The following is a 26689-nucleotide window of genomic DNA, read 5'->3' as shown; positions in this document are numbered from 1 at the left end:
ATAGGATTTTATGCAAATGATGATGGGGCATACAATAATTTACATATCTAGCAAAACAAAACAACATTTCGTGCATTTGAAGTACATTTTCCATGAATAATTTCTGAGGTCATTAATCAGACAATGGTGCAGACAAGACTGGTCAGAAATTAAATAATGAATATATTTACCCGCACCAGAGGAGAGGGTATTGCATTTGGTTACATCTGTTTGTCTGTCTATCTGTTTGTCTGCACAGAACATGAGTTTGCTTTTCTCTGCAACTGTTGGTCCGATTGCCAATAATTTTTTTAAGTAGGAGTGCCTCCTCCTGTAGAATTTTTTAAATTATAATTATGACGTCATAGGTCACATGGTATGGACGCCACCTTGGAAAAATCAAAAAATTTGCGCCTCTATTTCCGAAACCGCTCCATGGAAGAAATTGAAACATGGATCATTGTCAAGAACTCCACATGTTGAACAACATATATTCATGATAATGTCACCAGTTCTTTCATGATGACGTCATAATTAGACAAATAGAAGGATTGATCCGATCAGTTTGACATTTCTTGAGCATGATCTACACATAAATAGTATGGGATGATTAAATTGATGACATCATCAGTCACGTGGTTAGGCAGCCATAATGGATTGAACATCAATATATGTCGTCAATAAACCACACAAAACACAGCAGCTAATAAACACTCCTCAAAATATACCACACAAACACGTCCTGGCGAGGGTCTGCAATCTCCGATTGCTCTTTCTTGTTTATATTTACATCGACTTTAAACTCTTGTGGTTTTGAAAATCACGGTATCATATAAAAGTTGTTGTTTGTTCTTTCATGGCCCCAATTATTCCGTCGTTTGTGCTGTGGTCGACCTGGGAAAATTTGGGCCAAGTCTTCAACGACAGCCTGGCCTGGAATGATGTTGGATTAAGTAGGAGTTTGCAGGAGCAGGAATATGGATTTTGTTCATTGTGCCAGTGATAACTCACGTGCACTTCATGAAGGGCACCGTAGGATCTTTAACATCCACCAGGCAATGCTGGCAGATGGGATGCCCAGTTTAACGTCCATCTAAATTCTAAGGGATGGCACATATTGATGAATCACCCTGCCTGCGAACCATGAGGGTGTCCATTTATATAGCTGGGTTGGGATTCAAACCCAGACTTGACAGCTTGGAAGTAAGTATGACCTACAGGCTATCCTTCTCGGCCATATATAGTACAAAACCAACTTTGGAAGGGGGATAATAACACATTTCCAAATGAGGACGGATCATTTGGTCAGGACGGCACTCGTCGGTGTGGGTAACGAAGCAAGCCATTGCTATTACTTTTGATGTTAGTCAGGTTCACTATGTTTTTTCGTTCAAAATCATGGTAGATTAGCAAACCTATACATTTTTGGAAACGTTATTACATGGAAAATCTGAAAATCAATGTTTACATTTGCCAATTCCGACCAATTCGATTCGACCAATTCGACCAATTCGACCATTCGACCAATCGCTTCGATCGACCATTCGACAATTCGATCGATTCGATTCGATTCGATTCATCGAATTCGATTCGATCGACCATTCGACCAATTCGATTTGCCAATCAATTTGACCGACCTTTGCTTGTGTGGAACGGACTGTGAAAACGATGCGGACTATATTGTCGGATACGACACACAGGACGGTGATGACGAACTCTAAATGGCATATTCTGTAATCGTGTATGTTTGATGCCATTGACTGCCTGTGTAGATGTGAAGTTATACTGACTGCATGTGTATATATGATTTTGCTGACTACCAGTGTATGTTTGGTGATATGAATTATTGTGACACATTTTGATGTTATTAACTGCCTGTACAAAATGATAACATGTATTTGATTATGCAACTTATCGCGAATATAAAGACAGTATTTTGCAATTCAAAACCTTTGATTCGTGTCTTACCATTCCCCATAGCACTAATTTTATACTTTCATTGGATTCCTTGTCCCTGAAAATATAGGTTTAGTATATATTTTAAAGTTTTTAGGGTAATTAGAGGCAGAAATAGAACAAAATATGTATTTTACAGTGGCCATTTTGAAAATCCAAAATGGCCGCCATACACGTATCTCTCCAAATGTAAACATTGATTTTTAGTTTCCTTATGCTATAACCTTTCCAAAAATGTATAGGTTTGCTAATCTACCATGATTTTGAACGAAATATAATTTATTGACATAGTGAACCTGACTATGTGATCAAACGTTAAGTAGCTCTGACACTTCACAATGATAAGGATAGATCAAGCGCTACCTTCTCACAAATAAAAAGCTCTGAACTGTATTATGTGCAAGTGCTGAAAGACGAGTTTAGTAGATAATGTGATGTTTAACCAGACTCAGCGGTGCAATATGGTTCGAGCGTCCGCTCCAAGTCTGCAACAACCATCATTTGACAAATCCGAGTGCAGGTTTTGATGGGCCGAATAGCATCCTCCTGCATTGAAGTTCCTTGTAAGGGAAGTCATCTTCCCATGAGAGGAAGCTCTTGTGTTAAAAAAAAAAAAAAAAAAAAAAAATTCACTTCTGTTGTGGACAAAAAGTAAAAGTGCATGTTCGCAACTGTGTGGTCAGATTGTAACCACAAAAGCGCTTTGGTGTGTATTTTTGAACCGCTGGGCATAAAAATGCACTTCGGAGGAAACATTAACACAGGGACATGTGGGAGATGTTTTTTTTTTTAATGGAATGATTTTACCGTCGAGTTAAAGTTTCCTCTGAGGTTGTTGAAGTTGCGAGAGTACATAACGTGAGGTTGCTGTAATAAGACTCTGTGGCATTGCGACTGCAGTGTTCGTGCTGCTTGCGATATCGGTGGTTCGATTCCAATCCTGGCTGAGTCGTATATTCGGATTAGCTCTGCCATTGAAGGTTGATGGAGGTTATGTTTTCACCCCTGTCTGTCTGTGAACAGGATACCTCAATAATTTGTGTATGGATTCAGACAAAATCTATTGGAGAGGTTGGGTGTGTGACACGGAATAATTGATTCCATTTCGGTGACGATTTGAATCCGGATCTGGATCAGAGAATATTGTTTAAGTGATTCTTCACCATTGAGTGATGAGGCTAAAACCGATATACAGCAGGATATCTCAAAGCTATGGATGGATTTGGATGAAACTTGGTGGACCGATTGGGTTTGTGTGACAACCCGAATCGATTCGATTTTGGTGAAGATCTGAAGACTGATTCGGATACGAGAATTATTTTAATATTTAAGTGTAAATATTTTAATATTTAACCAAAGCATACAGAGTCATTCGAATCTTCCGCGATTAAGATGATTCTCAGGGGCGGATCCAGGGGGGGGTGCAGGGGGTGCGCACCCCCCCCCCTTTGATCCAGGATGAGGGTGCAGGCGGTGCGAATCTGCTGAGTTGTTGGACCAGGGAAGAACACAAGGAACTGCAGAAACTTCCAAGAACGCACGAAATGCCGTTTCTGACGATCAATTTTTAAAAAATTCCTGGGGGAGGACCCCAGACTCCCCCCGTTTTACCCCCCCCCCCCAGCGCTATAGTTTCATGCACCTCCCCCCCCCCGTCTTGAAATTGCTGGATTCGCCTCTGATTCTGAGGACCTTTCTCTAGCTCACTCTCTCACCGCAGGCAGGTTGGTGCTCCTTCTCTTTTCTACCGACTCCTCTCCGGCCTTGCTCCCAATGCAATGCTCTGGGCTCTGCCCCCCAAATATTCCTGCAGTTCGCAAAAGATTTGCCAACAACCCTCTTATGGTTAAGCTGCCAAAATCAAGACTCTCTGCTCACCTTCACTCCTTCATTCCCCTTTTCTCCCACCTCTGGAACAAACTCCCTCACTCTCTTCAATCCCACTCCACCCTCCAGGTCTTTAAAACAGCTGTTCACCACCATCTCTTATCTTCCCTCACCCAAAACCTTGATCTTTTTTACACCTGTTAAAACACCCCAAATCCGCCTCTTTCAATCTCCAACCTCTTTCCTGAAATTCCTAATAGTGTTCATTTGCTCTATACCGTGTACCCCTACCCCCACCCCCAGCTCTCCCCCTTCCACAGATCTACGGTTGTCCCTGTTCTCTACTGTTGTTGTGCTTGTGTGCTTCCCTCTCTCTCCCCTTCTTGTCTCCCGCTCCCTTCATTGTATGCTTTATGTGTCTGTGCATGTTTTCATGTTCAACGCTCTTCCACGAACCTCAATTCTGTATACAAAAAAATCAAATAAATAAAGAAGTGATTCTTCAGCATTGAGTGATAGAGCCAAAAACGATATGTAGCATGATATTTCAAAAAGTTGTGGACAACTTATGACAAAACTAGGTGGATGTGTTGGGTCGGTGACAAGAACCAGCCGAATTTCTTTTGGTTCAGGTCCGAATCCAAGGGCAAAATGGAGAAGATTGTCATGGGGACCGCAAGGCCAACCCCCGCTCTTGCAGGGAAAATGGCTTTAAAATGCATGTTGTTGTTGTTGTTGTTGTCAGGTCCGAATCCAGAACTATTGAAAGGCACATCAGTGGGTTACAAAACGTAAACTATTCAGCTTGGCAGATGTATGCACTCTACTGAATACTGTTCAAGTTGCTTATTTGTTGCTCAGCATTTAGAGGACAGATCGTGGATAAACCCCATGGGATGGCATCCTATGGGGGAGAATGGGGGATTGGTGGGGGATTGGTTGGGGTTTGATTGCCTTTCAAGCATTAGTGCTTCTTCAGAGCAAGAGTGTTCAACCTCTCTTTGTCCAATGAAGGGCTAACACCCAAAATGTCATCTTTACTTTGGTACTTAGAATTGCCTTTCTCAAAAACGATCGTTGGAAAGGTCGGCTAATGCAGATTGATATTAGGCATGACCATTTATATTCCTCGGTGCGAAAAAGAACATGTGGGGAATAATAGCTTGTATTACCAGGGCCTGTAAGCTTACAAAGCCGTGCAGCGACATGAAGTCATGCTCTCTGGTACCGTGTGCATTGAAAAGCTACCTGCACAGCGGTTGATGACGAAACATCATTCTGTGGACGTCACCAAGCAAATGTTCTGCCACAAAGTAAGGGCAAGCTTTTGTTTATTTTATTCTATGCTTCTGTTGAAATTTTATGCTTCTTGCATACGTCTGTTGAAATTTCATTGCAGGAGTTGATGTAATTTAAACAATTCTGGCGATGACGTCATCACAGACATTTCGCTTGCCTTTTTAAATGAACTTATTTGTCATTTTGCACCAGAATCATCACCAACTTTTAAGGGGGGAACTGTGCGATGGACGTCCGATGGATAGAATGACGTCCTGCCAGTAGTTTTGATGCAAATCTATTTGGTATATATATATATATATTGAAGGTTTGGCACGTGCGTGTTGAATTGATTGATAAAATCGAGAAAAGGCAGGATGATTGGAGTGTGGGAGAAATGTGGAGAGAAGGGGATGGAGTTAGGAAGTAGAGAGGAGGAAGGGAACAGATGAGGTGCAAATGGATGTGTGAGTGAGTGGGTGGTGGGGAAGGATACACACAAGGATACACAAAGAACTTTGATGCAACAGTCGGTAGGCTACTTGGCCCATCATGCCTGTGCTACAACAAACCAATATCCCTGCACCCCTCTATCTCCAATGCATCTAGGTACCTATCAAAATCACATTTAAACTTATCCACCCCGTCCGCTTCTCCTACCTTTTCGGGGAGACCATTGCATGCATTAACTACTCTGGCTGAAAGACCCTTACCTTAACGCTGTCCACTCTGCTGAAAAACTGTACTGCACATACCTTGACATCCTTCATTATCTGAAACATCTCTATCAGATTTTTTTTTTTTTTTTTTTTTTTTTTTTTTGTATACAAGATCGAGGCTCGTGAAAGAGCGAACATTAATCACACAGAAAGACAAACAGACACACAAAACAAATAACATCGGGAGCGGTAGACAAGATGGGGAGAGAGGGGGAAGGACACAAACACAACATTTGAGAGCAGGGACCGAGAGACATGGAGACATCGAGAGAACTGTGGGAGGGAGAGGGCTTTGGGGGGGAGGCATGGGAAGGGGGGGGGGGTGGGAGAGGTATAAAACATATGGACACTGCCAAGACTTCCAGGAAAGAAGTTGGAATTTCAAACAAGGTGGATCTGGGGTGAATTAGTGGGGGTAGAAAAGATCAAGGTTTTGGATGGGGGAAGATAAGATAAGAGATGGTGGTGAACAGCTGTTTTGAAACCTGGAGGGAGGAGTGTGATTGAAGTGAGTGTGGGAGTTTGTTCCAGAGGCGGGAGAAAAGAGGAATGAAAGAGTGAAGGTGAGCAGAGAGCCGAGATTTCGGCAGTTTAACCATCAGAGGGTGGCTGGCAGATCTTGTGCGACCTGTAGGAATATTTGGGGGACAGAGCACAGAGAGAGCTGGGGGAGCAAGGCCGGAGAGGAGTCGGTAGAAGACAGAAAGACCACCTACCTGCCTGCGGTGAGTGAGTGAAAGGCCCTCAGAGATAGCTTCATCGCGGGAGATTCCAATGATTCTGAAAGCTTTGGATTCAACAGCGTGAAGCCGAGCCAGGTGTGAGGCAGGAGCACCAGCCCATAGGGGAGAACAGTATTCCATTGAGCTGCGGATGAAAGCCTTGTATGTGGTGAGGAGCTCAGGTGTGCCTAGGAAGGACTTCGCACGACGGAGGATGCCCAGTCGGCGACTGGCTTTGGAGGCCAGCTTGGAAATGTGGTTTTCCCAAGAAAGATCATGGCAGATGGTGAGACCCAAAAGCTTGAGCGACAGAACTTCTTGGAGAGGATTGTTGAGAAAGTAGATGGGAGGGTTGTCCAGTCGATCTTTTCGGAGAGACATAGTAAGAGTGTGAGATTTGTCAGGATTGAAAGACACGTTCCACATGTTTGACGAGTCTGTGATTTTGTCCAGGTCTTCAGAGAGTGAGGAGGCTGCAGACTGCCGATCTGAGGGAAGCGGAATGGAGCGGCAGAGAGTGGAGTCATCAGCAAAGAGATACAGAGGATTTTCCAGAGAGTCGGAGAGATCATTGATAAAGACCAGAAAAAGCACAGGGCCCAGCACACTGCCTTGGGGAACTCCAGCCTGAACGGGAAGGGGAGATGAGAGAAATCCATTCAGGGCCACACGTTGACTACGACCAGAGAGGAAGTCCGCAAGCCATGCATGGAGATTTCCATGGATACCAAAGGAGGAGAGTTTGGTGAGCAGAGCTGGGTGCCAGACCGTATCGAAGGCACGTGATATGTCAAGGGAGACAGCTCTGATTTCCTGTTTGGCATTGAGGACCTCCATCCATTGTTGAGACAGCAGAAGCAGCATGTCCAGAGTAGAGTGACCTGGTCTGAAACCAAATTGATGATCAGAGATCAAGCCATTGGAGAAGAGGAAAGATTTCATATCCGAAGCAATGATGGATTCCATGACTTTGCTGATAATTGGGAGCAGGCTGATTGGTCTGTAGTTGCAAGGATCTGTTTTTGCACCTTTTTTGTGTAAAGCGGTAATGTTTGCTGATTTCCAGGATGCTGGCAGATGACCTTGAGCAAAAGATAGGGTGAAAAGAACAGAGAGAGGGTGAGATAGAGCGGCAGAGCAGGATTTTAGGACCCGTGGGCTGATGCCATCTGGTCCAGTTGCAGAATCAGGGTCGAGGTTTGACAAAAACTCCTCCACCTTGTCAGGAGAGAAGGTCACAGAGTGCAGGAGCAGTTTGGTTCGACTGGGAAAGGTGGGAACAGAGAGAGATGGGTTTGGGACTAAGGATTTTGAGGCAAACACAGAGTTGAGGCATTCGGCTTTGTCACGTGCGATGTCAACTGTGTGGCCATTTGAGGTAAGGGAGGGGATGGAGGGGGAACAAACACCAGAAACGGATTTGACCAGACGCCACCAGGATTTGGAGGAAGGAGACAGGTTTGAGAGTTCATTCTTGAGTGAGGAGAGATAGTGCTTCCTGGCACTCCTGAGGGTAGACACACACTTGTTCCGAGCTTGGTGGAAGGAACTGAGATTTCCTTCAGTTGGATTAGCCTTCCAAGAGGCAAAGGCAAGTTGTTTCAGGGCAACTGCCTCACCACAAGATTCAGTGTACCATGGACGGGAGGAAGGGTAAGACAACTGAAGGCGAGATGGGATAAATCTGTGCATGAGAGAGATCAGTTTGCTTTGGAAGAATTCCCAGGAAGAATTGATGTCAGAGGCAGTGGAGATGGGAGACCAATCCAGACGATTGATGGCTGCTTGAAGACCGTCCCAGTCGGCCTGAGTGAAATGCCAGACTCGTCGACGCTGAGGAGGCTCTCTGAGAATGGCCAGAGAGATGTCCACTTTGACAAGCACATGATCAGAAGAACCGATTGGAGCAGAAGAAGAGCAGCAGACATTAGCAGGGAAGTTAGTCATAACCAAGTCTAGAAGAGAAGATACTCCATTGGCTGAGATCCGGGTCGGGAAATTGACAGATTGTGTCAATCCCAGTGAGTCACAGAAGTCCTTTGCTGAGGTGCCATGACTGGTGAGAGAGGAACCCACACCCAACCAGGTGGCATGATGACAATTGAAGTCACCACATATGAGGAAGAGAGAGTTGGGATGAGTGGATAGAAGTTGGTCCATGTTGTCAGACAGTGAAATGTAGATGGAGTCATCACTGTTTGGGGGACGGTACAGAACACATATGAACAAAAGGTGGGAGCGGAGAGGAAGCCGTAGCCAGAGGTACTCCTGGGGGTGAGGAGGAGAGAGGGCAGTGCAAGGAGAGTGAGGAAGAGAGTTTTTGATAAAGATAGCCACCCCACCACCAGGCCGAGGCTCAGGTCTATCATACCGGAGGAGGGAGTAACCAGGAAGAGATATTAAGGAATCAGAGACATCTTGAAGGAGGAAAGTCTCTGTTAAGCAGATCAAGTCTGGATTGTCAGAAGCAACCTGTATGGAGAGATCAGTCAGGTTTGAGCGAAGGCCCCGGATGTTTGAGGTCCATACCGTTAATGAAGAGAGAGGGGGAGCATCGGGTACAGGACAGGGGAGGGGAGGAGTAGGGTAAGATGAAGGATGAGAGGGGGAGGTAGGGAGAGCAGTTGTTAGTGTGTCAGCGATTGCAGAAGAGTTCCAAGAAAGGGAAGGATGAGGAGGATGAAAGGTTTGAAGGTGAAGGGATGAGGCACAGAGAGGGGTTGTTTGAGGGGGGCAGAGGAAAGAAGAAGGTTGGTGGGGGTGGAGGTATGAGATAGAAGGGAGACGAAGTGGGGAGGAGGCAGCTTTGAGGAGGAGGGGGGAGGAGGGAGAATTGGAGAGGAATGGTATGGGGGGAGATTTGAATGGGAGGGGTTGGGGGGGAGTTTTGAAGGGGAGGAGTGAGGGGGGAGTTTAGGAGGGGAAGGGCAAGGGGGGAGTTCAGGAGTGGAAGGGCAAGGGGGGAGTTCAGGAGTGGAGGGGTAGGGGGGGAGTTTAAGAGTGGCGGGGCAAGGGGGGAGTTTAGGAGTGTAGGTGCAAGGGGAGGGATTTGGATGGGAGGGGCAAGAGGGGAGTTTAGAAAGTGGATGATTAATGAAAGACGAACATTGAAAACAAATTGGGTTTGTTGTGATTTTCAAGTTAGCAATCCGGTTCAGAATGATGGAGGAGGGATGGAATGAATGTGAATTTAGACCATGTAGTGAGGGAGACGTATAAGATATTGAATTTCTTTTTTTTGAGGTGGAATGAGTTGGAGAGGAAATTGAGAAAAGCCTTTTAAATAGGAAGAAAAACAGCGTGTTGTAAAATACCACTGAGTAAAACACTGAAGGGGAAAGGTTATACATATTTAAATAATATTTAAACAGAACCGTGAACAATCTTATGTGCACAAAAATACCAACGGGGGGAGAGCCGAGAGGGACCACCACGAGTCACGTGAAGGGCAAACGGTGGATGGCAAGGAGTTAATGGGGGCGGGGCGAACAGCACACCTGGACAGAAAATACAGGATGAGTCAACAGATTCCCCCCCATAACCTGAGCTAACCAACCTCCTATGGGGTACCTTATCAAACACCTTCTGAAAGTCTAGGTACACGACATGCACTGCACTTCCCTCATCCACCCAATTAGAAACAACTTCGCAGAACTCCAATAAGTTTGTTAAATATGATCTCTCATTGGTGAATCCATGCTGACTGCCTTTAATTCGTTTGTATTCATTCATCCTATATTCACATTGGTGTACTATAAATATTCAGATGTTTTAAAGTTTCAATATTTTAATTTTATTTTTTTCAATAATTCTACAACTTGGTTGGAGTAAAGGTATCGTTAATTATTTTTTCTCCACAGGTGTGGAGGAGGTTAGATAAACCATGGTCACCATTTAAATCGCACAAGACTGATGTAACCACAGGAAACCTATTGCTGGTGCAATTTTATTTCCCAACAGTATAATTTTGTGCAATAATGAAATGCTTTATGTTGGGAGAGTTTTCTTTATGACACAATGTACTCGACCTCACCTTATGGCTCAGAGAAAATAAGCAAATCGACAGGTGTCCCGTAAAACCAAGTTTTGGTGAAATTAACGTGATTGCTCTAAAATATGCTTAACATTGTGAGCAGAGCATCTTGGGTTGTGGTTAAATGGTGTAAGATGTCATCAACAGCCTGGGTTTGAACCATGACCCGGCTAAAAACTGTCATCCTGGTGTTTCACAGGACGAGATATCAGTGGGTGCCATCCCCCGGATGGACGTAGAGCGACAGGACTTGTCCACCAGCACTGGTCGTCGGTGGAGGTTAAATATCGTACAGTTTGTTTTTGGATGAATAGGCGAGTTATCGCCGAGAGCCGAGACAAATTGCAAATTCCAGGACTAATCAACAGGGGGCACTGCATCAGCAGCACAGCGGTACTTCCTGCAAACATTCGAACCAACAGGCACATGCTAGTCATGAATGAATGTTGAGGATACAGGAAATGTCATAAGCCAACAAAGGAAATCTGGGGAAATTTGCAGACGGATTTCGCAATTAATGGAACATTTCTGCATTTAGCAATGTGAAGTTGCACAAAAAGCCAATGACAATCGGATATTGTGTGAATATTTGAAATGTCACATTGTTTGCTGCAATTTTGATTCGACAAAAATGGAATAAGCATGCGAATCAAATGCAATTGATTCCTCTTGCGATGACGACGGACTGACCCCAAGCATGTGCGTGTGCTCACAGGAGATATGCAACAAGGATCGGAGCAAGAAAAGTTTCGCCATCCCCTCGCTTTCCACTCCTTCCGTGTACCACGAGGTGAGATCGGCGTGCGGGCACGTGCAGCGGGCACGTGCATGCCTCCGAGGCTCCGCCCAATTGCACGGCTCGCGCTCCTCGCCCGCTAATTGTCGGTTAGGCACCGGCAGATACACGCTGATCTGCCGCCTTGATCGGCACAGATTGGGGGTTATCTATTTCAAGTGACATTTCATTACAGGGTCCAAATGTCAGGCTGAATTAATGTACCCGAGAAGAGCCTTGTACGTTTCATTTGCATACTGTCCCCCACTGCGTCTGATGCTTTTGAACTGCAGATTCAAGGTCGGGCGACACAAAGGCTCCGGAGATGGAGGTTGTTGCTGAAGCTCTTAATTATATATGAGAAAGCAGGGCGACATGAGAGCCTTGTGCAAAACCAACGGCTCTGCCACATTTTGCGCAATACATTTTGGCACCTAGTCTGACGTGGTCACCTAGAGTCGTGGCCGAAAATATTGGCACTGTTGCACTTTTTTCAAATAACTCAGAATTTTCTCTAAAAAATAAGATGAAATTAACAAAAGTATTTGGTCTCCACAATTCTCGATTTCACTGTTAATAATATAGAACCTTTGTTTTTGATTCAGAGCTTAATATATCCTTTTAAATCAGGAAATAAAAATAAATGGCATTGACAAAATTATTGACACCCTCGACTTAATAATAGGTAACACAGCCTTTGGACAAAGTAACTGCAGTCAATCGCTTCCTGTAGCTATGAATGAGCTTCCTACACCTCTCGACTGGCAGTCTGGCCCACTCTTCTTGTGCAAGCTGCTCCAATTCTCCCAGATTTGAAGGGTGCCTTCTCCCAACTGCTGGTTTCAGATCTCCCCACAGGTGTTCAATGGGATTTAGTTCTGGATTCATTGCTGGCCACTCCAGAACAGTCCAGCGTTTTGTCTTGAACCATTCCTGGGTGTTTTTTGAAGTGTGTTTGGGGTCATTGTCCTGCTGCAAGACACATGGCCTTCGACGCAGACCCAGCTTCCTGACACTGGGTTCAACATTGTGCTCCAAAATACCTTTGTAATCTCCTGATTTCATGATGCCATGCACATATTCAAGGCACCCAGTGCCACAGGCAGCACAGCAACCCCAAAACATCACTGAACCTCATCCAATATTGCACTGTAGGGAAGGTGATCTTTTCATTGAAGGCTTCATTTTGTTTTCTGTAAACATAGAGATGATGTGCTTTACACAAAAACGCTAATTTGGTCTCATCTGTCCACAGGACATTCCCCAGAAGGATTTTGGCTTGTTCAGGTGTGTTTTGGCAAATACCAGTCGGGCTTTCTTACGTCTTTCTCAGAAGTGGGCTTCTGCCATAGAACACCCTTTCATTGAGTTGGCGCCGAATGGTGCAAGTTGAAACTGTCGTACGTTGTGTCTGAAGGTGAGCATGAATCTGTTTGGCAGTTGATCGAGGTGCTTCCTCCAGCATTCGAACAATCCTACGCTGCAATCTTCCACCAAGTTCTCTCTTGTGGCGACGTCCAGGGAGGTTGGCGACAGTGCCATGGTTCCTTAAACTCCTTGATAACATTGTGTACGGTGGACACAGGACTTTTAGCCTTGAGTGTCCATGATTGGTTACAATCTTGTGTCTGACCTCCTCAGACAATTCTCTGTTTTTCTTTCTTTTCTCTATGCTCATTGTGGTACACAAAGTGACACAAAACAGCAGAATGACTCCTTTTCTCCAGTTCAAACTGGTTGAATGAGTGATTTTTATATTGCAGGCACCTGCAACTCACCACAGGTGAGCTCATTTCCAAAGTAAAGGAGAATCACCTGCTTGAAATCTAATTATTTCTAACAACTTCTAAAAGGTGCCAATAATATTGTTGGGGCCATTTTAGGATTTCTGTGTGGAATAAGCTAAGATTTAGTAATTTTTTCAGCTTATTTTTTTTTGTTCCACTGCAAAGCAAAAAAATACATACTGTATGTGGACACCAAAATATTTTTTAATCTCAACAATTTTCTATAAGAAATGGTGCATTATTTAAAAAAAGTGCAAGGGTCCCAATATTTTTGGCCAAGACTGTATTATATTAGTATTAGTGTTAGCATCTCCGAGCTCGGTATGAGGTTCAAAACTTCCATCCAAGCATGTTTTAAGTTAAAACTCGAATTGAATTTCCGCTCTTCCAGCAATCTGAAAAGGGGAAAAGATGAAAAAATTGTGACATAATAAGTACGTGGGAAGGAATCATCCACGCGTGTATATATGCTTGAATAAAGAAAGGCAGCAAAGTTCACAAACTACTGAGGTTGGGGGAGAATCCAAACCTGTTTTTACCAACACCTTACCTGTCAACATTCTGACCACACCTTTCCTCTATTTATCTTCCTCTTCGAATAAATGCCATATTAAAGCATTGGAATGCAACTGCTTTGTGCATTTGCAGTGCAATTGGCCGCCATTGTTTTCACTTCCATCTGCTGCGTTTAGAATAATTTGCCAATTTCCCAGCTTGCTAGCATGTAGTTACCACTTAGCCCGTACCTAGCAGGTGTCCTGTTATTGCCCGTTTCTCGAAGCCTCATCGTGTGCCCTTGATGCCATGTGTACGGTCATGGTAATTTGGTCACAGTTCATTTCCAAGATCGAAGTGTGATTGTTATGTTTGCCACGTGGTATTTTATCCGTCTTTCGATTCTCTTTTCATTACAACGCCGGGATTTCTCCATCGTATATAACAGAACATCGAATGAGAGAAAGACTTTTAAAATAGGCATCTGGGCCACGTAACGTAAATCCATTGTGCAAAATACAGTATTGGGAGTAAAGCGCATCGACAGCATCGAGGGTTGTGGTAGGAAGTATGGGCACGATGGGCACGCAGTCAGGAAAAACAAATGTTACGGAGATTATTTATAAATATGAATATCTTTGAACCCAAAGCACAAGTTGACACTTCAAAGGCAATCTTTTCAATGGGATCTTTATTTTAAAGGGGGTTTGGTCGGTAGTGCCTTTTCATAGGCCAAGTTGCCCTGAGGGCACTTATGAGTGAATCACGAGGAGTAGACCGACTTCTGAACCCCTGATATTAATAATGCTGCTTCCTTCAGTTGTATTTGAACCAACTTCTGATCTAAATCGATAATACAATGTCCTTTTGTTTCTTTACAGGAGCGAGGCTCATGGAAGAGCAAGGTAGAGCGGACAGTAGGAAAAACATCAAGGGAATGAACAAACAGGAAAGGGAAGGATGAGACTTCCCTGGAGGGAAGGGTGAGACCAAACAGCCTCTGGAAGATGGTTCCATGGATGAGAGATGTGAGTAAGAAGAGTTGTGATGTGCAGTCGGCCTGGATTTTGGAAGTTTAACCATTAGCTTCCTGGAAGAGCTTATACATTCTGGAGTTCCTGGGTAGAGTGGGTGGGAGGACCTATAGAGAGCAGAGGGAACAATGCTGGAAAATAGACGGCAGAAAACAGAGACCCTCGACCTGTCTGTGATGTGAAAGCAACAGACCCTGTGCTTCGGCCTTGTCACGGTAGATTGCAATCATTTTGAGATTCAGATTCCACAGAACCAAGGAGAGACACATGTGATGCAGGGGTGCCAGTCCTTAGTGGGGAACAGTACTCCATTGAGCTATGGACGAAGGCCTTGTAGAATGTCCACCACCGATTTCCCAAGGAAAGACGTGGATTGATGTAGGATGGTCAGTCTATGGCTGACTTTGGAGTCCAGCTTTGCTATGTGGTCAGCCCAGTAAAGGTCATTCCTGATGGTGAGGCCCAGGAAGAAGTTCAAGAGCCTTCAGTTGGATAGCCACAACCTTTAGGATAGACGGCCCACTCTTCTTGCCATTTTTCCACAATAGTTGATAAATAGGACTATTGGTGACCATGTGCATAAGGTCCTTGTTGGGGTCCATTGGTAGGCCTATAAGGTCGATGGGCATCCGGAATTGGTAATTAAGCTTTCGGCATGACTTGCAGATGCGAATCTAGCAAAGGTAGTGAGCAATTACCACAAACTATTTCTCATGGCAAGAGTATCATCAACTGAGTTTCTCTACCTGCCAGGAGTGCAGATGTTTATGCCAATAATTATACAAATGTCGGTAATGTTAACTCCCGGGTTGTGTCATTGGGACGAAAGGTCTCATTGAACCAACGACACATTCTACGATGAAAATGTGGTCGACAGCAAAGTCAAATTGGAAGCCATAATAAATATACAGTTTAATTGATGTTTATAATTTGAGATGAAAAGGTGTGTGCGTGTGGTTTTTTTTTCTTTCCGCCCCCTCCCCCCCCCGCCCCCACCCCCCAGGGAGGGAACATGGGTACTCTGGAAATGCAGCCAGCACTGGAAGGCCGTGAATCCAAAAGACTAGCTTGGCATGGACCACTCTACCACCAGGAAACATTCACAGCACAAAACAGGTGGGACGTGGTGGGACAACCTTCAAATTCTGACTCAAATCTTCAGTCAAACATCAGGCCGGGCCACCCAGTTCGTGAAAGATTTGGCATCAAAAACATTACTTGTCTGACCCCAAAATGTGTGAATCATCGGAGTAGTAGTAGTAGTAGTAGTAGTAGTAGTAGACAAATTGACGAGGTGATTGGTGTAAACGTAATTCGGTGTTATTTTAATGACGTCAAAGTCCTGTCCATGTCACATAGGTTCACCATATACTGTAGGTGCCCAGCAACTTAACAAAATAGTTTTTAAAAAATGAATGGAACAATTTTTTTTTTTTTTTGTCCATCGTCATAGGTTTGTTTCAATGCACTGATGACATAAGTACATGACGATGTAACCAGACATTAGCTGTTCATTACCACGTCATTCAGTGACTTTCGTGAATTATCGGTGCTGGGAGTTGATAAGTTGATGAAATCTTATTCAGTTTTTCTTTGGTACCAGGAGTGGAGTGAGTGCTTGGTATTGACCCCGCTACGGTGTGATACACTTATCTTTAATTTGATCGAATGTGTTGGATTGATCCCACTTACAGCGTGATACATATGTTTCTAGTAGATTGCATTAGTAATGTATTTACTATTCAACTACAGCAAATTGTAACGGTAATGGTAACAATGTCTATAAAATTGAATACATTAAAGTATTGTTCTGAAGTTTGTATCCTAAATTGTCAATGATTGCATCCTGACAGAGTTTTCATTGCATATTAAAGGTTTTTCATCCATCCCTACCGGCAATTACCACAAATTGACCATCCTACATCAATGCTCAATAAACTGTAGACACAAGTCCAGTCGTTCCTATCTCTCCTATCACGTATGCTACGATGAAACATCGGAATGAATTATCTTGTCAGATGTTCCAAAAACGTACTTATGATGTTAGGTTCAAATTATTATTATTATTTTTTTGTATACTGAATCGAGGCTCGTGAAAGAGCTGACAACCGCGAGGGAAAGACAGCACAGGGGGACCACGAGGGAAAGACAGTACAGGGGGACCACGAGGGAAAGACAGCACAGGGGGACCACGAGGGAAAGACAGCACAGGGGGACCACGAGGGAAAGACAGCTAAGTCTTATCGACTTGGGAAACCAAAAACTTGGGAATCGACCTTTCCAATTCTTATCGAATTGCTTGAATGATAGTCTTATCGACCACCATTGCCATCTTTAACACGCTTCCTCTGGTACCAACAGGTTTGACGTGTTAACCTTCCTCCTGCTATGCTACAATGCTTCCATTGCCTGCATGCCTACCTCTTCATACGTAGCACTGTGCAGTATGTGCTCCCGGTGAGTTTCTCATAGGCCACACAGCTAACGCCATTGCAGAACCACACTTAGAACCTACAGTCTTAAGTAAAATGGAAAGCCTTTTTCATTATGTGATATTGTGATTATTTGAGCAGATGTTGAATGGGTTCTTCTCACTTTGTATGGTTCATCAATGAAACTCGATTATAACTAGACCGACTCTCGGTGGAGTGCATATCTCTGCCAGGCTGAACAGTTTACATTTTGTATCCCACTGATAGGCCGGATCTGCATCCGGACCTTAATGAACATCTAATCAGCTTGTTCTTATCACCTACACAACTCATCCACCAAGTTTTGTCCTAACTCGTCCACAACTATTTAAAATATCATGCTATATATCGTTTTTGTTCCCATCTTTCAATGGTGAAGAATCACTTTGACTTAAAAAATTATCGTGTCTGGATCTGGTCCACCGATGGTCGTGGTCTTCACCTATGATCATACAACTTCATACGATGATCTTCACCAACATCGAATCGATTCATCCTTGTCACACGCCCAACCTTTCCACCAAGTTTTGTCCAAATCTGTCAACAGCTTTTTGAGATATCCTGCTCACAGACAAACAAACAAAAAGTAGACAGACAGACAGATAACCAGGGATGAAAACATAATCTCCGTCTACCTTCAGTGGCATAGCTAATAAGTAAAAAATGATTCAACTATTTGACGCTTACATCTGAGCTCGTAGGGTCTTATTGTACGATCCAAGTTTAAAATCCCAAATACCATGTTGTTTTACTAATATCTTTATAATTTGTTTACTAATATATTTATAATTTGTTCACTAATACCTTCATAACTTGTTCACTAATATCTTTATAATTTGTTTACTAATATTTTAATATTTTTTTACTAATAACTTTATGAATGTTTACTAATACCTTTAGAATTTGTTTACGAATATCTTTATAATTTGTTTACTAATATCTTTATAATTTGTTCACTAATATCTTGATAATTTAATCACTGATATCTTTATATCTTGATAATTTGTTTACTAATATCTTTATAAATTGTTTAGTGATATCTTTATAATTTGTTTACTAATATCTTTATAATTTGTTCACTAATATCTTGATAATTTAATCACTGATATCTTTATATCTTGATAATTTGTTTACTAATATCTTTATAAATTGTTTAGTGATATCTTTATAATTTGTTCACTAATATCTTGATAATTTAATCACTGATATCTTTATATCTTGATAATTTGTTTACTAATATCTTTATAAATTGTTTAGTGATATCTTTATAATTTGTTTACTGATATCTTTAGAATTTGTTTACTGATATCTTTATAATTTTTTACTAATATCTTTATAAATGTTTACTAATACCTTTATAATTTGTTTAATAATATCTTTATAATTTGTTTACTAATATCTTTATAATTTGTTCACTAATATCATGATAATTTCATCACTGATATATTTATATCTTGATAATTTGTTTAATAATATCTTTATAATTTGTTGACTAATATCTTTATTATTTGTTTACTAATATCTTTATAATTCGTTTACTAATATCTTTACAATTTTTTACTAATATCTTTATAATTTGTTTACTAATATCTTTATTATTTGTTTACTAATCTATATAAATAAAACACAGTTTGTGTGTGTTTGTGTGTGTGTGTGTGTGTGTGTGTGTGTGTGTGTGTGTGTTACCGATAGACTCCTAAACGGAGAGGCTCACGTGCTTGATATTTGGCATAGACATGGCCATTGAGCCTGGGAAGGACATGGCCTACCTAAAAATATTTGACGAGATCCATATTTTTTATTCATATTTACCTCAGCGCATTTCAGGGAGGAACATTATACACGGAATCTCAGCCGGTGCCAGAGCAGCTCGCTGATTCGCTCAGAGTGATCACGTGATGTTCCATCCTCGCTGCCAGACCACTGAACGGAAAATATATAGAATGACCATTGCCATTCACACCACATAGGTGAAGATGCAGCTACCGGGCGCCATCTTGGTTGGCACTCAATGCTGGGCGATGGTGATTTCCGTCACGTTTTTGCACGTAATTCAGAGCGAAAAGCTATTGCGTTTTTTCACCTTTTGTGCGATCGTGTTTTGTGTCGATTTTTGTCGATTTTGTGCGATATGAATTAAACGTCTTTGAAACAGCTTTGAAACGTCTTTGCACAACCCTTCCTTAACCGATTGAAGCAGTTTATTGCTGCACAAAATGGCATTTTAACAGTTGTCTCGCTTTTCAAATCTGGGACATGTTCAAAACAAACGAGATCCGCGAAGCGAGTTGGTCGAGTCGTGCTAACCAAGATGGCGACAGGGCGGCTACACTTTTCACGGAGTATGAGCGTTCTATATATTTTCAATTCTGTGTGCCAGACTCGCTCACGTACTTGATTTGTGGCATAGACATGGCCATTGGGCCTTCACGGTATAATTTGTGCGAGGCTTTTGTCCGGGTGAGCTTGAGTCGAGAGGGCAAATGTACGGGTTGGGAATGTACGGGTATCCCTTCCCCCGCCTGGCAACGCCGGTACTGGAGGTCATCACAGGATCGGTGAGTCTCCGAAATCCACTTTGTGCTGTTGTTGCGAAGATGCAGGACGATGTCGCGATTGTTGTGCTGCTCTCCTCACATGAGAACTGCAACGTCATTGTTGACTGGCCCTCCCCTTCCTCTCCTCCCCTCCCATTCCCCCTCCCCCTCTCCCCTCCCCTTCACCCCTCCCCCCCTCCCCCCCGTTTCCCTTCCCTCCCCTTCCCCCTCCCATCCCCCGCCCGGCAATGCCGGGTACTTCTGCTAGTATCTTTATAATTCGTTTACTAATATCTTTACAATTTTTTACTAATATCTTTACAATTTTTTACTAATATCTTTACAATTTTTTACTAATATCTTTACAATTTTTTTACCAATATCTTTAGAATTTGTTTACTAATATCTTTATAATTCGTTTACTAATACCTTTACAATTTTTTACTAATATCTTTATAAAAGTGAGTTCCAGGATTGAGCCGAATTTGAATGTCAGTATGTAAAAATGTCAAAATAAGTATCAGGAACAAATGGAGCTTGGGTTTTGCATCCAGTATTTCTTTTTCCTGGATACACACTCTCCAGTCTACTCTTTTAGTAAGAGAAGATGATGCCCTATACTGCATGCAATGACCAGCAAGCTCATCTCGAGTTACATTGCATTCGAACCTGACATCCTTATTTCAATGAGTGCTTTAGGGAGCTACTCAACTTCAAATGTTGTCCCTACTTGGTGGCATTTTTTGGTGTTTGCAATATCAAAATTGCTACGGCAAGCGATCTATTCCATGGCATGTGAAGGATGTCTCCGGCCCAGTGGAGCCGGACGTTCTTTCGAATAACAAACTTGGGCTGTCGTTAGGAATCTGTTATTCATGTCGTCATACCACTTGATGCCGATAATATACTTCTGCGGTAGCACGCATATGGAATACATCAATTTTCCTTACCTGTCGACGGCATAATCCAGTGATTGCTGCCAAGGTTATAAAAACTACTGCCTTGTACACATAGAGCTTTGTTCAACTTTTGAAGAGCTCTATCTGTTCCATACCAGTAGTAGCTATTGATTTGCTGATTAGTCAGTATATCTCCCTATCAATAAGCACAACATGAGTGATGATGCTGCCCAGGTAGGTGAACCTCTATAGTGGTCTGTGGCACAAATTAATATCCTTGGTACAACATTGTCTTCACTGCAGTTGGATGATTCTGACTGTCGCACCAACGTTTCCTGCTGAACTACTTCAATTGTTGACCATTTGTGGAAGGTTTCTACCAATGCAGCGTCATCCACGTAGAGGAGTTCCTGGGTCAGCTGCTCTGAAACCTTTGAACTCGATCTTAGATGGGTTAGGAACAGATGGTCTGAATCGTATGTACTTGCATTTTCTATGGTTCTGGGTTGCTTTAGCTTCTTCAGTATTAAGTGCTGACAATAACATGTTGAATAAACAAGGTGAGAAAACACACTCTGGGGCTGGAATCGCAGCTTGGAGGTAAGAGCGCTCGCTTCTGAGCTGCCCTCCTCCTTCTGAGCTGCCCTCCTCCTTCTGAGCTGTTTGACTCCTATACTGATTACTCTTCCATGAGCCTTTGATCACTTTTTTTATAACATAGTAAATTTCGGATTACTCTCTAAATTAGATTTCTCATGGCCTAGATCGACAGAATTGCATACATGTTAGTCTGTTACACCATTGAAATTGTGCAAAATAAGTGTCAAGGGACTGATGATGTAAACTGTTATGATCTGATGATGCTGATTGATTCCAATATTCTATTGATGACATTTGGATTCGTTCATTTGATGAACACGTTCACACCACCATCTCTTATCTTCCCCCATCCAAAACCTTGATCTTTTCTACCCCCGTTAATTCACCCCAGATGCACTTTTTTTGAAATACCGACTTCCTTCCTGGAAGTCCGTTATGTGTCCGTTTGTTTTTTTGTGACTAATGTTAACTCTTACACGAGCCTCGATCTTGTATACAAAAAATATAAATACAAAACCCAAGTTGGACAGAAACAAATCACAAGCTTGAATACATTAACTCTCCATGACATTGTGGTAAGCAATATACTTTACTATCATCACGGCGGCAATTATCTCAAATGGATAATCCATCACAGCGAGGATGAAAACACACCTTTGCAACATAATGCTGGAGTAATTTGTTTTTCAATGTTGGTCATATGACTTTTTCCCAGCATGCTTGCTGTTGGGTTGCCCACACGCTCATAAGCCTGGTCCATTACAATCTCTGCAGGGTGTGCGTGAGTGGCTTTGAGCTGCAGGCCCAGCGATGGACGGAGCCACGAACCCGCATTGCTCTGACCGCTGACTTCATGGTGCTGATGTTGACGGGCATTTTCCATTCCATGTATGTGCATACACCTGCACCTGTAACATTCATCTCTCGACATCAAACTTTCCTCTATCTATAATCAAATCCCATCTTTGTCGGTCTGGTTCTCTTAACTAATGACCCAATACTTTGTTCCTGTGTTAATTAATTAATTTTCTCTCATCTAGGCAACACCTGCCTCATGTCTTATCAACAAAGAAATACCCCAAACTATATCTAACACATTTTCACCAGACTGCTGATGTTTTTCATCAACCGTTTCTTCGTGGTGATCAATTATGAAGGGGCAAAACAACCATTTGGTTTATTATTGATTTAAGGTTTCTTAATTTGATTGACAATTGTGCATCTCGTTCGATTGAGATTCATAAGGCAGGTCTGTGCAGATCATGTCTCCATTTTCCAAAATGAACAACTGTTTGCTCATGCTGCGTAGGCCTATTGTGACTTCTCAATAGAATTGGCAATCATTAAATGTTTTTGTCCATAACCAAAGGAACTAAATTTATAATTATTTAAATCCATTCTGATTAGCATAAAACTTTTTTTGGGTGCTCTTGGGTGTGGAAAGTTGGTAGAGACCTATCCCAACAGACTCCCTGCTGTAATTGCTGTCAAAGGTGCTTCCTCCAAGTATTAACCCAGGGTGTGGACACTTATCCAACTAAGATATTCTAGTTTTGTATTTTTAATTAATTTTTTGAAATTTGTGGAATTTGTTATTCATTTAGAAGTTGTGGACGAAGTTACAATGTGTAAACTAGAACGGCACTCAGTAGAGAGCATACCTCCACCTGGTTGGCCATATCACTCGATGGTGAAGAATCACTTAAAAAATTTAATAACTCCGAATCCATATTCAGATCTTCACCAAAATCGAATCGATTCTTCCTTGTCACACACACAACTGGTCCACCAAGTTTTGTCCAAATCCATCCATAACCTTTTGAGATATCCCGCTATGTATCGATCTTGGCCCTATCTCCGAATGGTGAAGAATCACTTTAAAAATTCCAGTAGCCGGATCCGAATCCCGATCTTCACCAAAATCGAATAATTTTGTCCTTCTCACATACGCTACATCTCTGCCAAATTTCGTCCGAATCCGTCCTCAACTTTTTGAGATATTTTGTTCACAAACACACAAACAAACAGGGGTGAAAACATAACCTGCATCCACCTTTGGTGACCGAGGTAACAAGCGTTACGCCTAGATCCCCCGTCGGTGAAGTGATGTGAGTTGACAAAGTGGAAAACGCAAGGCCGCCATCTTGGATTTTGACGTGGCGACCCAATTTTCAATAGCGTTCTTCCTTATGCGTAGATACACCCACACACCAGATTAGAAGTTAGTACTTCGCTTATTTTTCAAGATATTCCACTCACAAGGTTCAGACATACATGGCGGCGGCCATCTTGGATTTTGACGTGGAGACACAATTTTCAATAGCTTTCTTCCTTATGCCTAGATACACCCAGACACCAGATTAGAAGTTGGTACTTCGCGTATTTTTCAAGAGATTTCGCTCACAAGGTTCAGACATATATATGGTGGCGGCCATCTTGAATTTTGACGTGGCGACCCAATTTTCAATACCGTTCTTCCTTATGCGTAGATACACCCACACACCAGATTACAAGTTGGTACTTCGCTTATTTTTCAAGATATTCCGCTCACATGGTTCAGACATACATGGCGGCGGCCATCTTGGATTTTGACGTGGCGACCCAATTTTCAACACCGTTCTTCCTTATGCGTGGATACACCCACACAGCAGATTAGAAGTTAGTAGTTCGTTTATTTATCAAGATATTTCGCTCACAAGGTTCAGACATATATATATGGTGGCGGCCATGTTGGATTTTGACGTGGAGACCCAATTTTCAAGAGATTTCTTCCTTATGCCTAGATACACCCACACACCAGATTAGAAGTTGGTACTTCGCGTATTTTTAAAGAGATTTCGCTCACAAGGTTCAGACTGGTCAAAATCACAGACTGGTCAAACAAGTGGAACATGTCTTTCAATCCTGACAAATCTCACTCTCTTACTATGTCTCTCCGAAAAGATCGACTGGACAACCCTCCCATCTACTTTCTCAACAATCCTCTCCAAGAAGTTCTGTCGCTCAAGCTTTTGGGTCTCACAATCTGCCATGATCTTTCTTGGGAAAACCACATTTCCAAGCTGGCCAGCAAAGCCAGTCGCCGACTGGGCATCCTCCGTCGTGCGAAGTCCTTCCTCGGCACACCTGAGCTCCTCACCACATACAAGGCTTTCATCCGCAGCTCAATGGAATACTGTTCTCCCCTATGGGCCGGTGCTCCTGCCTCACACCTAGCTTGGCTTCACGCTGTTGAAACCAAAGCTTTCAGAATTATTGGAATCTCCCGCGATGAAGCTATCTCTGAGGGCCTTTCACTCACTCACCGCAGGCAGGTAGGTGGTCTTTCTGTCTTCTACCGACTCCTCTCCGGCCTTGCACCCCCAGCTCTCTCTGTGCTCTGTCCCCCAAATATTCCTACAGGTCGCACAAGATCTGCCAGCAACCCTCTGATGGTTAAACTGCCGAAATCTCGGCTCTCTGCTCACCTTCACCCTTTCATTCCTCTTTTCTCCCACCTCTGGAACAAACTCCCTCACTCCCTTCAATCCCACTCATCCCTCCAGGTCTTTAAAACAGCTGTTCACCACCATCTCTTATCTTCCCCCATCCAAAACCTTGATATTTTCTACCCCCGCTAATTCACCCCAGATCCACCTTGTTTGAAATTCCAACTTCTTTCCTGGAAGTCCTGGCAGTGTCCATATGTTTTATACCTCTCCCACCCCCCACACCCCTCCCATGCCCCCACCCCCCAAAGCCCTCTCCCTCTCACAGATCTCTCGATGTCTCCATGTCTCTCGGTCCCTGCTCTCAAATGTTGTGTTTGTGTCCTTCCCACTCTCTCCCCATCTTGTCTACCGCTCCCGATGTTATATGTTTTATGTGTCGGTTTGTCTTTCTGTGTGATTAATGTTTGCTCTTTTACGAGCCTCGATCTTGTATACAAAAAAGAAAAGAAAAAGAAAAAGACATATATGGTGGCGGCCATCTTGAATTTTGACGTGGCAACCCAATTTTCAATAGCTTTCTTCCTTATGCGTAGATACACCCACACACCAGATTAGACGTTAGTACTTCGCTTATTTTTCAAGATATTTCGCTCACAAGGTTCAGACATATATATGGTGGTGGCCATCTTGGATTTTTGACGTGGCGACCCAATTTTCAATAGCTTTCTTCCTTGTGCCTAGATACACCTACACACCAGATTAGAAGTTGGTACTTCGCTTATTTTTCAAGATATTCCGCTCACAAGGTTCAGCCATACATGGCATCAGACATACATGGCGGCGGCCATCTTGGATTTTGACGTGGGTTGCACCCACACACCAAATTCGAATGCAGTCCTTCACTTACACACGTACGCATGCACGCACGCACGCATGCACACACGCCCGCATGCACGCACGGACGGACGGAGGGGAAAACCATAGTCCCCCTTTCGCTCCGCGGTGCGACGGGGGACAATAAAGGTGGAAAAGGTCTGATTTAATGCAATTTATTTCGAGGCTATAAGGCAACAAAAGGTAAAAATTGTGAAAGGGGGAGTAGACTTTCTATAGGCTCTATGTGTATGTAAATATGCTTACTTTTTGAAACATTAGCAACTGTCTGTTACACTCGCCCAGGATAGGTGATTGAAATGTATGCGATTTGATAGGATGGGAGAGCCATAGAACAAATTTACTAACATAACCATTACGGAATGGGCCATGAAAACGTGCCCCACCTAGGTGACATAGCTATCTAGAATGGGTAATGGGAAGGTATGGGATTTGATAGGACAGGAGAGACATCGTAGCAATTAAAGCACTGCTCTGGCTATTTGTTGCTCTTGAAGTTTTCTAAAAAATCTCGAGAACAAAATCTGTCAAAACTAGAAATGCCCTCGACAGAGCGCATACCTCTGCCAGACTTAACAGGTACGTTTTGTATCCCACTGAAAGGCTGGAACTGCATCTGGACCTGAACCAATATCTAATCGGCTTGCTCTTGACACCTAACCAACTAATCCACCAAGTTTTTTTACAAGTCGTCCACAACTTCTTGAGATATCATGCCATTTATCGTTTTTGGCCCCATCTCTCAATGGTGAAGAATCACTTTAAAAGTTAAAATAATTCTCGTATCTGGATCCGGATTTGGATCTTCACCAAAATCTAATCAATTGGTCTGCATCACACACCCAACCTGTCCACCAAATCTCGTCTGAATTTGTCCGCAACCTTTTGAGATATCCTGCTCATGGACGAACAAACAGACGGACAGATACGGGTGAAAACACAAAGTCCGTCCAACTTCGGTGGCGGAGGTAATAACCATTCCTGTGCTGTTTTTATGTTCTTCATTAACAAAAGCAGAAATTGTTTTTATAGTCGGAGGGTTGAAAGTGGCGTTCGCTTTTCATAAGTGCAGCAGCATTTTTGCTGCTCATTGTGAGGTTTCCTTGTGGCCATTAGCAGCTAACCACTAATTGTGGACTTGGTATCAGATGTAGGCCAGGCAAGGGAGAGCAGGCAGTTTACTTCCTTACTCCCTGAGGTCATTGATGATGCAGGTGGATTTATCAACGAAGAATCCAATAGTAATTCTTCT

The 26689-nt window shown here is 42.9% G+C and overlaps 1 protein-coding gene across 2 annotated transcripts in view; it reads left to right on the top strand.

Moving 5' to 3' along the window:
- LOC137429905 (hyccin-like) overlaps positions 1 to 26689 on the top strand; it is an 85126-nt gene that overhangs the window by 45265 nt on the left and 13172 nt on the right. The window contains exons 5-9 of one of the 2 annotated variants that reach the window (XM_068120265.2): positions 11230 to 11304; positions 15609 to 15721; positions 16967 to 17062; positions 20816 to 20926; positions 21887 to 22000. In XM_068120265.2, coding sequence (XP_067976366.2) covers positions 11230 to 11304; positions 15609 to 15721; positions 16967 to 17062; positions 20816 to 20926; positions 21887 to 22000 — 509 coding nt within the window. The remainder of the gene's footprint in view (positions 1 to 11229; positions 11305 to 15608; positions 15722 to 16966; positions 17063 to 20815; positions 20927 to 21886; positions 22001 to 26689) is intronic. The other variant, XM_068120266.2, reaches the window with a different exon arrangement.

The sequence above is a fragment of the Myxine glutinosa genome, chromosome 6 (genome assembly GCF_964187855.1).
Source record: "Myxine glutinosa chromosome 6, kmMyxGlut1.1, whole genome shotgun sequence".
In the NCBI taxonomy this organism is placed as follows: domain Eukaryota; kingdom Metazoa; phylum Chordata; class Myxini; order Myxiniformes; family Myxinidae; genus Myxine; species Myxine glutinosa.
Note: the sequence above shows the minus strand (reverse complement) of the source record. Positions and strands in the feature narration are given on the sequence as shown.